The sequence below is a fragment of the Salmo salar genome, chromosome ssa17 (genome assembly GCF_905237065.1).
Source record: "Salmo salar chromosome ssa17, Ssal_v3.1, whole genome shotgun sequence".
Classification (NCBI taxonomy): Eukaryota; Metazoa; Chordata; class Actinopteri; order Salmoniformes; family Salmonidae; genus Salmo; species Salmo salar.
Window position 1 is genome coordinate 79,515,619 of NC_059458.1, and position 15,285 is coordinate 79,530,903.

The 15,285-nt window shown below is 50.9% G+C and overlaps 1 protein-coding gene across 1 annotated transcript in view; it reads left to right on the forward strand.

Moving 5' to 3' along the window:
- Window positions 1-15,285, forward strand: part of LOC106597163 (glutamate receptor-interacting protein 1) — a 428,473-nt gene that overhangs the window by 236,857 nt on the left and 176,331 nt on the right. The window contains exon 4 of the mRNA XM_045698664.1: window positions 11,501-11,636. Coding sequence (XP_045554620.1) covers window positions 11,501-11,636 — 136 coding nt within the window. The remainder of the gene's footprint in view (window positions 1-11,500; window positions 11,637-15,285) is intronic.

Sequence of the window (15,285 nt, forward strand, 5' to 3'; positions counted from 1 at the left end):
GTTAGATATGACTGGTTATGTTGATGAAGGACCTCCAGACTGTCTCAGATTGTAGTGATTAGATATGACTGGTTATGTTGATGAAGGACCTCCAGACTGTCTCAGATTGTAGTGGTTAGATATGACTGGTTATGTTGATGAAGGACGTCCAGACTGTCTCAGATTGTAGTGGTTAGATATGACTGGTTATGTTGATGAAGGACGTCCAGACTGTCTCAGATTGTAGTGGTTAGATATGACTGGTTATGTTGATGAAGGACCTCCAGACTGTCTCAGATTGTAGTGGTTAGATATGACTAGTTATGTTGATGAAGGACGTCCAGACTGTCTCAGTATTCAGTCTGCTCCAGTGTGTTCCTAGTTCCTAGCTGTCAGTATTCAGTCTGCTCCAGTGTGTTCCTAGTTCCTAGCTGTCAGTATTCAGTCTGCTCCAGTGTGTTCCTAGTTCCTAGCTGTTAGTATTCAGTCTGCTCCAGTGTGTTCCTAGTTCCTAGCTGTCAGTATTCAGTCTGCTCCAGTGTGTTCCTAGTTCCTAGCTGTCAGTATTCAGTCTGCTCCAGTGTGTTCCTAGTTCCTAGCTGTCAGTATTCAGTCTGCTCCAGTGTGTGTTCCTAGTTCCTAGCTGTCAGTATTCAGTCTGCTCCAGTGTGTTCCTAGTTCCTAGCTGTCAGTATTCAGTCTGCTCCAGTGTGTTCCTAGTTCCTAGCTGTCAGTATTCAGTCTGCTCCAGTGTGTGTTCCTAGTTCCTAGCTGTCAGTATTCAGTCTGCTCCAGTGTGTGTTCCTAGTTCATAGCTGTCAGTATTCAGTCTGCTCCAGTGTGTTCCTAGTTCCTAGCTGTCAGTATTCAGTCTGCTCCAGTGTGTTCCTAGTTCCTAGCTGTCAGTATTCAGTCTGCTCCAGTGTGTTCCTAGTTCCTAGCTGTCAGTAGTCAGTCTGCTCCAGTGTGTTCCTAGTTCCTAGCTGTCAGTATTCAGTCTGCTCCAGTGTGTTCCTAGTTCCTAGCTGTCAGTATTCAGTCTGCTCCAGTGTGTTCCTAGTTCCTAGCTGTCAGTATTCAGTCTGCTCCAGTGTGTGTTCCTAGTTCCTAGCTGTCAGTATTCAGTCTGCTCCAGTGTGTTCCTAGTTCCTAGCTGTCAGTATTCAGTCTGCTCCAGTGTGTTCCTAGTTCCTAGCTGTCAGTATTCAGTCTGCTCCAGTGTGTTCCTAGTTCCTAGCTGTCAGTATTCAGTCTGCTCCAGTGTGTTCCTAGTTCCTAGCTGTCAGTATTCAGTCTGCTCCAGTGTGTTCCTAGTTCCTAGCTGTCAGTATTCAGTCTGCTCCAGTGTGTGTTCCTAGTTCCTAGCTGTCAGTATTCAGTCTGCTCCAGTGTGTTCCTAGTTCCTAGCTGTCAGTATTCAGTCTGCTCCAGTGTGTGTTCCTAGTTCCTAGCTGTCAGTATTCAGTCTGCTCCAGTGTGTTCCTAGTTCCTAGCTGTCAGTATTCAGTCTGCTCCAGTGTGTGTTCCTAGTTCCTAGCTGTCAGTATTCAGTCTGCTCCAGTGTGTTCCTAGTTCCTAGCTGTCAGTATTCAGTCTGCTCCAGTGTGTGTTCCTAGTTCCTAGCTGTCAGTATTCAGTCTGCTCCAGTGTGTTCCTAGTTCCTAGCTGTCAGTATTCAGTCTGCTCCAGTGTGTTCCTAGTTCCTAGCTGTCAGTATTCAGTCTGCTCCAGTGTGTTCCTAGTTCCTAGCTGTCAGTATTCAGTCTGCTCCAGTGTGTGTTCCTAGTTCCTAGCTGTCAGTATTCAGTCTGCTCCAGTGTGTTCCTAGTTCCTAGCTGTCAGTATTCAGTCTGCTCCAGTGTGTGTTCCTAGTTCCTAGCTGTCAGTATTCAGTCTGCTCCAGTGTGTGTTCCTAGTTCCTAGCTGTCAGTATTCAGTCTGCTCCAGTGTGTTCCTAGTTCCTAGCTGTCAGTATTCAGTCTGCTCCAGTGTGTGTTCCTAGTTCCTAGCTGTCAGTATTCAGTCTGCTCCAGTGTGTTCCTAGTTCCTAGCTGTCAGTATTCAGTCTGCTCCAGTGTGTTCCTAGTTCCTAGCTGTCAGTATTCAGTCTGCTCCAGTGTGTTCCTAGTTCCTAGCTGTCAGTATTCAGTCTGCTCCAGTGTGTGTTCCTAGTTCCTAGCTGTCAGTATTCAGTCTGCTCCAGTGTGTTCCTAGTTCCTAGCTGTCAGTATTCAGTCTGCTCCAGTGTGTGTTCCTAGTTCCTAGCTGTCAGTATTCAGTCTGCTCCAGTGTGTTCCTAGTTCCTAGCTGTCAGTATTCAGTCTGCTCCAGTGTGTGTTCCTAGTTCCTAGCTGTCAGTATTCAGTCTGCTCCAGTGTGTTCCTAGTTCCTAGCTGTCAGTATTCAGTCTGCTCCAGTGTGTGTTCCTAGTTCCTAGCTGTCAGTATTCAGTCTGCTCCAGTGTGTGTTCCTAGTTCCTAGCTGTCAGTATTCAGTCTGCTCCAGTGTGTGTTCCTAGTTCCTAGCTGTCAGTATTCAGTCTGCTCCAGTGTGTTCCTAGTTCCTAGCTGTCAGTATTCAGTCTGCTCCAGTGTGTTCCTAGTTCCTAGCTGTCAGTATTCAGTCTGCTCCAGTGTGTGTTCCTAGTTCCTAGCTGTCAGTATTCAGTCTGCTCCAGTGTGTTCCTAGTTCCTAGCTGTCAGTATTCAGTCTGCTCCATGTGTGTTCCTAGTTCCTAGCTGTCAGTATTCAGTCTGCTCCAGTGTGTGTTCCTAGTTCCTAGCTGTCAGTATTCAGTCTGCTCCAGTGTGTGTTCCTAGTTCCTAGCTGTCAGTATTCAGTCTGCTCCAGTGTGTGTTCCTAGTTCCTAGCTGTCAGTATTCAGTCTGCTCCAGTGTGTTCCTAGTTCCTAGCTGTCAGTATTCAGTCTGCTCCAGTGTGTGTTCCTAGTTCCTAGCTGTCAGTATTCAGTCTGCTCCAGTGTGTGTTCCTAGTTCCTAGCTGTCAGTATTCAGTCTGCTCCAGTGTGTTCCTAGTTCCTAGCTGTCAGTATTCAGTCTGCTCCAGTGTGTGTTCCTAGTTCCTAGCTGTCAGTATTCAGTCTGCTCCATGTGTGTTCCTAGTTCCTAGCTGTCAGTATTCAGTCTGCTCCAGTGTGTTCCTAGTTCCTAGCTGTCAGTATTCAGTCTGCTCCAGTGTGTGTTCCTAGTTCCTAGCTGTCAGTATTCAGTCTGCTCCAGTGTGTGTTCCTAGTTCCTAGCTGTCAGTATTCAGTCTGCTCCAGTGTGTTCCTAGTTCCTAGCTGTCAGTATTCAGTCTGCTCCAGTGTGTTCCTAGTTCCTAGCTGTCAGTATTCAGTCTGCTCCAGTGTGTGTTCCTAGTTCCTAGCTGTCAGTATTCAGTCTGCTCCAGTGTGTTCCTAGTTCCTAGCTGTCAGTATTCAGTCTGCTCCAGTGTGTGTTCCTAGTTCCTAGCTGTCAGTATTCAGTCTGCTCCAGTGTGTTCCTAGTTCCTAGCTGTCAGTATTCAGTCTGCTCCAGTGTGTGTTCCTAGTTCCTAGCTGTCAGTATTCAGTCTGCTCCAGTGTGTTCCTAGTTCCTAGCTGTCAGTATTCAGTCTGCTCCAGTGTGTGTTCCTAGTTCCTAGCTGTCAGTATTCAGTCTGCTCCAGTGTGTGTTCCTAGTTCCTAGCTGTCAGTATTCAGTCTGCTCCAGTGTGTGTTCCTAGTTCCTAGCTGTCAGTATTCAGTCTGCTCCAGTGTGTTCCTAGTTCCTAGCTGTCAGTATTCAGTCTGCTCCAGTGTGTTCCTAGTTCCTAGCTGTCAGTATTCAGTCTGCTCCAGTGTGTTCCTAGTTCCTAGCTGTCAGTATTCAGTCTGCTCCAGTGTGTTCCTAGTTCCTAGCTGTCAGTATTCAGTCTGCTCCAGTGTGTGTTCCTAGTTCCTAGCTGTCAGTATTCAGTCTGCTCCAGTGTGTTCCTAGTTCCTAGCTGTCAGTATTCAGTCTGCTCCAGTGTGTTCCTAGTTCCTAGCTGTCAGTATTCAGTCTGCTCCAGTGTGTTCCTAGTTCCTAGCTGTCAGTATTCAGTCTGCTCCAGTGTGTGTTCCTAGTTCCTAGCTGTCAGTATTCAGTCTGCTCCAGTGTGTTCCTAGTTCCTAGCTGTCAGTATTCAGTCTGCTCCAGTGTGTGTTCCTAGTTCCTAGCTGTCAGTATTCAGTCTGCTCCAGTGTGTTCCTAGTTCCTAGCTGTCAGTATTCAGTCTGCTCCAGTGTGTTCCTAGTTCCTAGCTGTCAGTATTCAGTCTGCTCCAGTGTGTTCCTAGTTCCTAGCTGTCAGTATTCAGTCTGCTCCAGTGTGTGTTCCTAGTTCCTAGCTGTCAGTATTCAGTCTGCTCCAGTGTGTTCCTAGTTCCTAGCTGTCAGTATTCAGTCTGCTCCAGTGTGTGTTCCTAGTTCCTAGCTGTCAGTATTCAGTCTGCTCCAGTGTGTTCCTAGTTCCTAGCTGTCAGTATTCAGTCTGCTCCAGTGTGTTCCTAGTTCCTAGCTGTCAGTATTCAGTCTGCTCCAGTGTGTTCCTAGTTCCTAGCTGTCAGTATTCAGTCTGCTCCAGTGTGTTCCTAGTTCCTAGCTGTCAGTATTCAGTCTGCTCCAGTGTGTTCCTAGTTCCTAGCTGTCAGTATTCAGTCTGCTCCAGTGTGTTCCTAGTTCCTAGCTGTCAGTATTCAGTCTGCTCCAGTGTGTTCCTAGTTCCTAGCTGTCAGTATTCAGTCTGCTCCAGTGTGTGTTCCTAGTTCCTAGCTGTCAGTATTCAGTCTGCTCCAGTGTGTTCCTAGTTCCTAGCTGTCAGTATTCAGTCTGCTCCAGTGTGTTCCTAGTTCCTAGCTGTCAGTATTCAGTCTGCTCCAGTGTGTGTTCCTAGTTCCTAGCTGTCAGTATTCAGTCTGCTCCAGTGTGTTCCTAGTTCCTAGCTGTCAGTATTCAGTCTGCTCCAGTGTGTGTTCCTAGTTCCTAGCTGTCAGTATTCAGTCTGCTCCAGTGTGTTCCTAGTTCCTAGCTGTCAGTATTCAGTCTGCTCCAGTGTGTTCCTAGTTCCTAGCTGTCAGTATTCAGTCTGCTCCAGTGTGTTCCTAGTTCCTAGCTGTCAGTATTCAGTCTGCTCCAGTGTGTTCCTAGTTCCTAGCTGTCAGTATTCAGTCTGCTCCAGTGTGTTCCTAGTTCCTAGCTGTCAGTATTCAGTCTGCTCCAGTGTGTTCCTAGTTCCTAGCTGTCAGTATTCAGTCTGCTCCAGTGTGTTCCTAGTTCCTAGCTGTCAGTATTCAGTCTGCTCCAGTGTGTTCCTAGTTCCTAGCTGTCAGTATTCAGTCTGCTCCAGTGTGTTCCTAGTTCCTAGCTGTCAGTATTCAGTCTGCTCCAGTGTGTGTTCCTAGTTCCTAGCTGTCAGTATTCAGTCTGCTCCAGTGTGTTCCTAGTTCCTAGCTGTCAGTATTCAGTCTGCTCCAGTGTGTGTTCCTAGTTCCTAGCTGTCAGTATTCAGTCTGCTCCAGTGTGTGAGTGTGTCTCCACAGATGTCAGACCGCCCAACTGAAGACACCTCCAGATCAATCCTATATCATTAGAGCTGTCCTCCAACTCCATCCATCATAACTCTCTCTCCCTCACCCTCTCTATCCCTCTCTCTCCTTCTCCCTCTCGCTCTCTCTCTCTCTCCATACCTTTCGCTCCCTCTTTTCCTCTCCCTCCCTCTCTCTCTCTGTCTCTCTTTCTCTCCTTCCCTCTCTCTATCTCTCCTTCTATTTCCTTCTCAGCCTCTCTGTCCCTGTCTCTATCTCTCTCTGTCTCTCTTTCTCTCCCTCCCTCTTTCTATCTCTCCTTATTTTTCCTTCTCTCTTCCTCTCCCTCTCTCTCTCTCTCTCTCTCTCTCTCTCACTCTCTCCGTCTCTCTCTCTCTCTCTCTCTCTCTCTCTCTCTGTCTCTCTCTCTCCGTCTTTCCCTCTCCGTCTCTCTCTCTCCGTCTCTCTCTCTGTCTCTCTCTCCGTCTCTCTCTCCGTCTCGCTCTCTGTCTGTCTCCATCTCTCTCTCTCTCTCTCTCTCTCTCTCTCTCTCTGTCTCTGTATCTCTGTCTTTCTCTCTCCATACCCCTCTCTCTCTCCTGTCCTCTGTTTTGAGGATTTACCCCTCTCCATCTCTCCATCATCCACCTCCAGGGACGGCAATCGATCAGCGGTGAGAAAATATGACAGGCATTCCATCGCCAAGGCAACACTACTATGACCGTAAATAACTTACCACCGCAACAATAAACCCCCCCCCACTCCAATGCGTCCTTGTCTTAGTGTCGCCCCCTAGAGCCTGGAGCCCTAATTAGTCCCAATGTGACCTTTTAGTAGTACATGTCCTGCTAACCCCCTGGTGACCAGCAGGCTGCTTCATCACTGGGACTGCAGAGTGATAGAATGCTGAACAGAGAGCTGCATTCCCCTCATCCATCCCCACTCCAGTCCTCTCCTCATTCCTCATCCCTCCCATCCATCCCCACCCCAGTCCTCTCCTCATTCCTCATCCCTCCCATCCATCCCCACCCCAGTCCTCTCCTCATTCCTCATCCCCTCCCATCCATCCCCACCCCAGTCCTCTCCTCATTCCTCATCCCTCCCATCCATCCCCACCCCAGTCCTCTCCTCATTCCTCATCCCTCCCATCCCCACCCCACCCCAGTCCTCTCCTCATTCCTCATCCCTCCCATCCATCCCCACCCCAGTCCTCTCCTCATTCCTCATCCCTCCCATCCATCCCCACACCAGTCCTCTCCTCATTCCTCATCCCTCCCATCCATCCCCACCCCAGTCCTCTCCTCATTCCTCATCCCTCCCTCCCATCCATCCCCACCCCAGTCCTCTCCTCATTCCTCATCCCTCCCATCCATCCCCACCCCAGTCCTCTCCTCATTCCTCATCCCTCCCATCCATCACCACCCCAGTCCTCTCCTCATTCCTCATCCCTCCCATCCATCACCACCCCAGTCCTCTCCTCATTCCTCATCCCTCCCATCCATCCCCACCCCAGTCCTCTCCTCATTCCTCATCCCTCCCATCCATCCCCACCCCAGTCCTCTCCTCATTCCTCATCCCTCCCATCCATCCGCACCCCAGTCCTCTCCTCATTCCTCATCCCTCCCATCCATCACCACCCCAGTCCTCTCCTCATTCCTCATCCCTCCCATCCCCACTCCAGTCCTCTCCTCATTCCTCATCCCTCCCATCCATCCCCACCCCAGTCCTCTCCTCATTCCTCATCCCTCCCATCCCCACCCCACCCCAGTCCTCTCCTCATTCCTCATCCCTCCCATCCATCCCCACCCCAGTCCTCTCCTCATTCCTCATCCCTCCCATCCATCCCTACCCCAGTCCTCTCCTCATTCCTCATCCCTCCCATCCATCCCCACCCCAGTCCTCTCCTCATTCCTCATCCCTCCCATCCCCACCCCACCCCAGTCCTCTCCTCATTCCTCATCCCTCCCATCCATCCCCACCCCAGTCCTCTCCTCATTCCTCATCCCTCCCATCCATCCCCACACCAGTCCTCTCCTCATTCCTCATCCCTCCCATCCCCACCCCACTCCAGTCCTCTCCTCATTCCTCATCCCTCCCATCCATCCCCACCCCAGTCCTCTCCTCATTCCTCATCCCTCCCATCCATCCCCACCCCAGTCCTCTCCTCATTCCTCATCCCTCCCATCCATCCCCACCCCAGTCCTCTCCTCATTCCTCATCCCTCCCATCCATCCCCACCCCAGTCCTCTCCTCATTCCTCATCCCTCCCATCCATCCCCACCCCAGTCCTCTCCTCATTCCTCATCCCTCCCATCCATCCCCACCCCAGTCCTCTCCTCATTCCTCATCCCTCCCATCCCCACTCCAGTCCTCTCCTCATTCCTCATCCCTCCCATCCATCCCCACCCCAGTCCTCTCCTCATTCCTCATCCCTCCCATCCCCACCCCACCCCAGTCCTCTCCTCATTCCTCATCCCTCCCATCCCCACCCCACCCCAGTCCTCTCCTCATTCCTCATCCCTCCCATCCCCACTCCAGTCCTCTCCTCATTCCTCATCCCTCCCATCCATCCCCACCCCAGTCCTCTCCTCATTCCTCATCCCTCCCATCCATCCCCACACCAGTCCTCTCCTCATTCCTCATCCCTCCCATCCCCACCCCACCCCAGTCCTCTCCTCATTCCTCATCCCTCCCATCCATCCCCACCCCAGTCCTCTCCTCATTCCTCATCCCTCCCATCCATCCCCACCCCAGTCCTCTCCTCATTCCTCATCCCTCCCATCCATCCCCACCCCAGTCCTCTCCTCATTCCTCATCCCTCCCATCCATCCCCACCCCAGTCCTCTCCTCATTCCTCATCCCTCCCATCCATCCCCACCCCAGTCCTCTCCTCATTCCTCATCCCTCCCATCCATCCCCACCCCAGTCCTCTCCTCATTCCTCATCCCTCCGATCCCCACCCCACCCCAGTCCTCTCCTCATTCCTCATCCCTCCCATCCATCCCCACCCCAGTCCTCTCCTCATTCCTCATCCCTCCCATCCATCCCCACACCAGTCCTCTCCTCATTCCTCATCCCTCCCATCCATCCCCACCCCAGTGCTCTCCTCATTCCTCATCCCTCCCATCCATCCCCACCCCAGTCCTCTCCTCATTCCTCATCCCTCCCATCCATCCCCACCCCAGTCCTCTCCTCCCTCTCCCTCCTCTCCTCCCTATCCCTCCCCTCTCCTCCCTATCCCTCCCCCTCTCCTCCCTATCCCTCCCCCTCTCCTCCCTATCCCTCCCCCTCTCCTCACTCTCCCTCCCCCTCTCCTCACTCTCCCTCCTCTCCTCCCTATCCCTCCCCCTCTCTTCCCTATCCCTCCCCCTCTCCTCCCTATCCCTCCCCCTCTCCTCACTCTCCCTCCTCTCCTCCCTATCCCTCCCCCTCTCTTCCCTATCCCTCCCCCTCTCCTCCCTATCCCTCCCCCTCTCCTCACTCTCCCTCCTCTCCTCCCTATCCCTCCCCTCTCTTCCCTATCCCTCCCCCTCTCCTCCCTATCCCTCCCCCTCTCCTCCCTATCCCTCCCCCTCTCCTCACTCTCCCTCCTCTCCTCCCTATCCCTCCCCCTCTCCTCCCTATCCCTCCCCTCTCCTCCCTATCCCTCCCCCTCTCCTCATTCTCCCTCCTCTCCTCCCTATCCCTCCCCCTCTCCTCATTCTCCCTCCTCTCCTCCCTATCCCTCCTCCTCTCCTCCCTATCCCTCCCCCTCTCCTCATTCTCCCTCCTCTCCTGTCCTCTGATAGTCTCCAGTTGGACAGACACAGAAACATCCAACTGGGCAGTGAGACAGACAGACAGACAGACAGACAGACAGACAGACAGACAGACAGACAGACAGACAGACAGACAGACAGACAGACAGACAGACAGACAGAGACAGACAGACAGACAGCTACTGTTACTGCTGCTGCTGCAGTGTTGCATTTGGCGGTGTCCCCTATGGGTTCTGGTCAAAAGTAGTGCACTATATAGGGAATAGGGCTCTGGTCTAAAGTAGTACACTATATAGGGAATAGGGCTCTGGTCTAAAGTAGTGCACTATATAGGGAATAGTGTGCCATTTAGGACATATCCTTTTTATGTTGCTGCTGAAGTGAGATGTGCCGTGTCTGTTTTATCTGGAGGCTGAGGACATGGAGGAAACCAGCAACTAACTCTCTGTCTTACCTACCATCACTATTTATGGACTGACTGAAAGGATAGGAGAGGAGAGGAGAGGAGAGGAGAGGAGAGGAGAGATATTTCACACTGTTCCTCAGTGAAGAGAGGCTGAGAGGAGAGGAGAGGAGAGGAGAGGAGAGGAGAGGAGAGGAGAGGAGAGGAGAGGAGAGGAGAGGAGAGGAGAGGGAGAGAGATATTTCACACTGTTCCTCAGTGAAGAGAGGCTGAGAGGAGAGGAGAGGAGAGGAGAGGAGAGGAGAGGAGAGGAGAGGAGAGGAGAGGAGAGGAGGGAGAGAGGAGAGGAGAGGAGAGGAGAGGAGGAGAGGGAGAGAGATATTTCACACTGTTCCTCAGTGAAGAGAGGCTGAGAGGAGAGGAAAGGAGAGGAGAGGAGAGGAGAGGAGAGGAGAGGAGAGGAGAGGAGAGGAGAGGAGAGGAGAGGAGAGGAGAGGGGAGAGAGATATTTCACACTGTTCCTCAGTGAAGAGAGGCTGAGAGGAGAGGAGAGGAGAGGAGAGGAGAGGAGAGGAGAGGAGAGGAGAGGAGAGGAGAGGAGAGGAGAGGAGAGGGGAGGGGAGGAGAGGAGAGGGAAGGGGAGGGGAGGGGAGGGGAGGAGGGGAGGGGAGGGGAGGGGAGGGGAGAGGAGAGGAGAAGGGAGGGGAAGGGAGAGGGGAGGGGAGAGGGAAGGAGAGGAGAACAGAGGAGAGAGAGAGAGAGATTTCACAAGAAGAGTGTCTACAAGGCAGCTGTTGATGATGCAGAGGGCCGGAGAGAAGCCGTATTGCTGTGTGTGTGTGTGTGTGTGTGTGTGTGTGTGTGTGTGTGTGTGTGTGTGTGTGTGTGTGTGTGTGTGTGTGTGTGTGTGTGTGTGTGTGTGTGTGTGTGTGTGTGTGTGTGTGAGACAGGGAGAGAGAGAGTCATGTAGAGAGAGAGACGGGGAGAGAGAGAGAGACAGGGAGAGAGAGAGACGGGGAGAGAGAGACACGGGGAGAGAGAGACACGGGGAGAGAGAGACACGGGGAGAGAGAGAGGGAGAGAGAGAGACGGGGAGAGAGAGAGACGGGGAGAGAGAGAGACGGGGAGAGAGAGAGACAGGGAGAGAGAGAGACAGGGAGAGAGAGAGACGGGGAGAGAGAGAGACAGGGAGAGAGAGACACGGGGAGAGAGAGAGACGGGGAGAGAGAGAGACAGGGAGAGAGAGAGACAGGGAGAGAGAGAGACAGGGAGAGAGAGACACGGGGAGAGAGAGAGACAGGGAGAGAGAGAGAGGGAGAGAGAGAGACAGGGAGAGAGAGAGACAGGGAGAGAGAGAGACGGGGAGAGAGAGAGAGACGGGGAGAGAGAGAGACAGGGAGAGAGAGACACGGGGAGAGAGAGAGACAGGGAGAGAGAGAGACAGGGAGAGAGAGAGACAGGGAGAGAGAGAGAGACAGGGAGAGTTAGAGAGAGGGAGAGAGAGAGAGGGAGAGAGAGAGAGGGAGAGAGAGAGACGGGGAGAGAGAGAGACGGGGAGAGAGAGAGAGACAGGGAGAGAGAGAGACAGGGAGAGAGAGAGAAACCGTTCAACAGCTCATCTTGCCGCTGCTTCCTTCCTGATAAGGTGATGAGAACAGTCCTTTCCTTTCCACAGGAGGAGGAGGAGAGGACAGGAGGAAGGATCTCGTGTTCTGCATCATGTGGGAGCCTGTTCTGTCCTCACCTCTCTCATCGCCTGTCTCTCTTCCTCCCCCTCTTCCTCCTCTCCTCTCTCTCCTCCCCTTCCCTGCAGATGAGTTTAAAGGCTCCAGTGTTGTGGAGTTAATGAAGAAAGAAGGCACCACTCTAGGACTCACTGTGTCCGGGGGCGTCGACAAGGATGGAAAACCACGGGTGTCCAACCTGCGCCAGGGAGGCATCGCTGCTAGGTAACTAACACACACACACACACACACACACACACACACACACACGGTCACAGTGGATGCGTACAGATGCACACATTCATACGCGACACACGGACACAAATACACACAGATACACAGCTGCCTCACCACACACAGACACACAGCTTACTCACCACACACAGATACACAGCTGCCTCAGTACACACAGATACACAGCTGCCTCACCACACACAGATACACAGCTTCCTCACCACACACAGATACACAGCTGCCTCATTACACACAGATACACAGCTGCCTCACCACACACAGATACACAGCTGCCTCATTACACACAGATACACAGCTGCCTCACCACACACAGATACACAGCTTCCTCACCACACACAGATACACAGCTGCCTCATTACACACAGATACACAGCTGCCTCACCACACACAGATACACAGCTGCCTCATCACACAGATACACAGCTGCCTCATCACACAGATACACAGCTGCCTCACCACACACAGATACACAGCTGCCTCACCACACACAGATACACAGCTGCCTCATCACACAGATACACAGCTGCCTCATCACACAGATACACAGCTGCCTCACCACACACAGATACACAGCTGCCTCATCACACACAGATACACAGCTGCCTCATTACACACAGATACACAGCTGCCTCATCGCACAGATACACAGCTGCCTCATCACACAGATACACAGCTGCCTCATCACACACAGATACACAGCTGCCTCACCACACACAGATACACAGCTGCCTCATTACACACAGATACACAGCTGCCTCATTACACACAGATACACAGCTGCCTCATTACACACAGATACACAGCTGCCTCACCACACACAGATACACAGCTGCCTCATTACACACAGATACACAGCTGCCTCACCACACACAGATACACAGCTGCCCCAGTACACACAGATACACAGCTGCCTCACCACACACAGCTACACAGCTGCCTCACCACACACAGATACACAGCTGCCTCACCACACACAGATACACAGCTGCCTCACCACACACAGATACACAGCTGCCTCATTACACACAGATACACAGCTGCCTCATTACACACAGATACACAGCTGCCTCATCACACAGATACACAGCTGCCTCATCACACACAGATACACAGCTGCCTCACCACACACAGATACACATCTGCCTCATTACACACAGATACACATCTGCCTCATCACACACAGATACACAGCTGCCTCATCACACACAGATACACAGCTGCCTCGTTACACACAGATACACAGCTGCCTCGTCACACAGATACACAGCTGCCTCACCACACACAGATACACAGCTGCCTCACCTCCCCTGCTGTCTCTGTGTACGTCAGAGAGAGAGGAGTGAAGGACTATATGACTACATGTAGCTGTGAGTTGTACAGGGAGAGGACTGGGTATGGAGAGAGAGACAGAGAGAGAGAGAGACAGAGAGAGAGAGAGACAGAGAGAGAGAGAGACAGAGAGAGAGAGAGACAGAGAGAGGGAGGGAGAGAGAGAGACGGTGTGTGCATGTGTGTGTGTGTGTGTGTGTGTGTGTGTGTGTGTGTGTGTGTGTGTGTGTGTGTGTGTGTGTGTGTGTGTGTGTGTGTGTGTGTGTGTGTGTGTTAGCTATATAAATGGATGCTGTTTAAAACACAAGCACCACTCTCCTCCCTCCTGTCTTCTGCTGACTGGTTCATTGAACTCACAGGTCACATCCGATCCCTCCTTTTACACGCTCTGCCAACTCATCCTCTCCATCACACTGATAGAGAGAGAGAGAGAGGAGGGATGTAGGGATGGAAGGGAGGGAGAGGGAGGACAAGATGTTTACTCTCTTGGCCTGTAATTTGAGAGATCACTGTTGTAAAAGCCTTGTCGTCACTGTCTTGGCCTGTAATTTGAGAGATCAACTATTCCACTAGAGAGAGAGACAGATAGAGAGAGACAGTAACCTATTTTACCAGAGAGAGAGAGACAGTAACCTATTTTACCAGAGAGAGAGAGACAGTAATCTATTTTACCAGAGAGAGAGAGAGAGAGAGAGAGAGAGAGAGAGAGAGAGAGAGACAGTAACCTACTTTACCAGAGAGAGAGAGACAGTAACCTATTTTACCAAAGAGAGAGAGAGAGAGAGTAACCTATTTTACCAGAGAGAGAGAGAGACAGTAACCTATTTTACCAGAGAGAGAGAGACAGTAACCTATTTTACCAGAGAGAGAGAGAGAGACAGTAACCTATTTTACCAGAGAGAGAGAGACAGTAATCTATTTTACCAGAGAGAGAGAGAGAGAGAGAGAGAGAGAGAGAGAGAGAGAGAGAGAGACAGTAACCTACTTTACCAGAGAGAGAGAGACAGTAACCTATTTTACAAGAGAGAGAGAGACAGTAACCTATTTTACCAGAGAGAGAGAGAGACAGTAACCTATTTTACCAGAGAGAGAGAGAGACAGTAACCTATTTTACCAGAGAGAGAGAGAGACAGTAACCTATTTTACCAAAGAGAGAGAGAGAGAGAGTAACCTATTTTACCAGAGAGAGAGAGAGACAGTAACCTATTTTACCAGAGAGAGAGAGAGACAGTAACCTATTTTACCAGAGAGAGAGAGACAGTAACCTATTTTACCAAAGAGAGAGAGAGAGAGAGTAACCTATTTTACCAGAGAGAGAGAGACAGTAACCTATTTTACCAGAGAGAGAGAGAGACAGTAACCTATTTTACCAGAGAGAGAGAGAGAGACAGTAACCTATTTTACCAGAGAGAGAGAGAGGGAGAGACAGTAACCTATTTTACCAGAGAGAGAGAGAGACAGTAACCTATTTTACCAGAGAGAGAGAGAGAGACAGTAACCTATTTTACCAGAGAGAGAGAGAGAGAGAGAGAGAGAGAGAGAGACAGTAACCTATTTTACCAGAGAGAGAGAGAGACAGTAACCTATTTTACCAGAGAGAGAGAGAGAGAGACAGTAACCTATTTTACCAGAGAGAGAGAGACAGTAACCTATTTTACCAGAGAGAGAGAGAGAGAGAGACAGTAACCTATTTTACCAGAGAGAGAGAGAGAGTAACCTATTTTACCAGAGAGAGAGAGAGAGACAGTAACCTATTTTACCAGAGAGAGAGAGAGAGAGACAGTAACCTATTTTACCAGAGAGAGAGAGAGAGAGAGTAACCTATTTTACCAGAGAGAGAGAGAGACAGTAACCTATTTTACCAGAGAGAGAGAGAGAGTAACCTATTTTACCAGAGAGAGAGAGACAGTAACCTATTTTACCAGAGAGAGAGAGAGAGAGACAGTAACCTATTTTACCAAAGAGAGAGAGAGAGTAACCTATTTTACCAGAGAGAGAGAGAGAGAGAGTAACCTATTTTACCAGAGAGAGAGAGAGACAGTAACCTATTTTACCAGAGAGAGAGAGAGAGTAACCTATTTTACCAGAGAGAGAGAGAGAGTAACCTATTTTACCAGAGAGAGAGAGAGACAGTAACCTATTTTACCAGAGAGAGAGAGAGAGTAACCTATTTTACCAGAGAGAGAGAGAGACAGTAACCTATTTTACCAGAGAGAGAGAGAGACAGTAACCTATTTTACCAGAGAGAGAGAGAGAGAGAGTAACCTATTTTACCAGAGAGAGAGAGAGA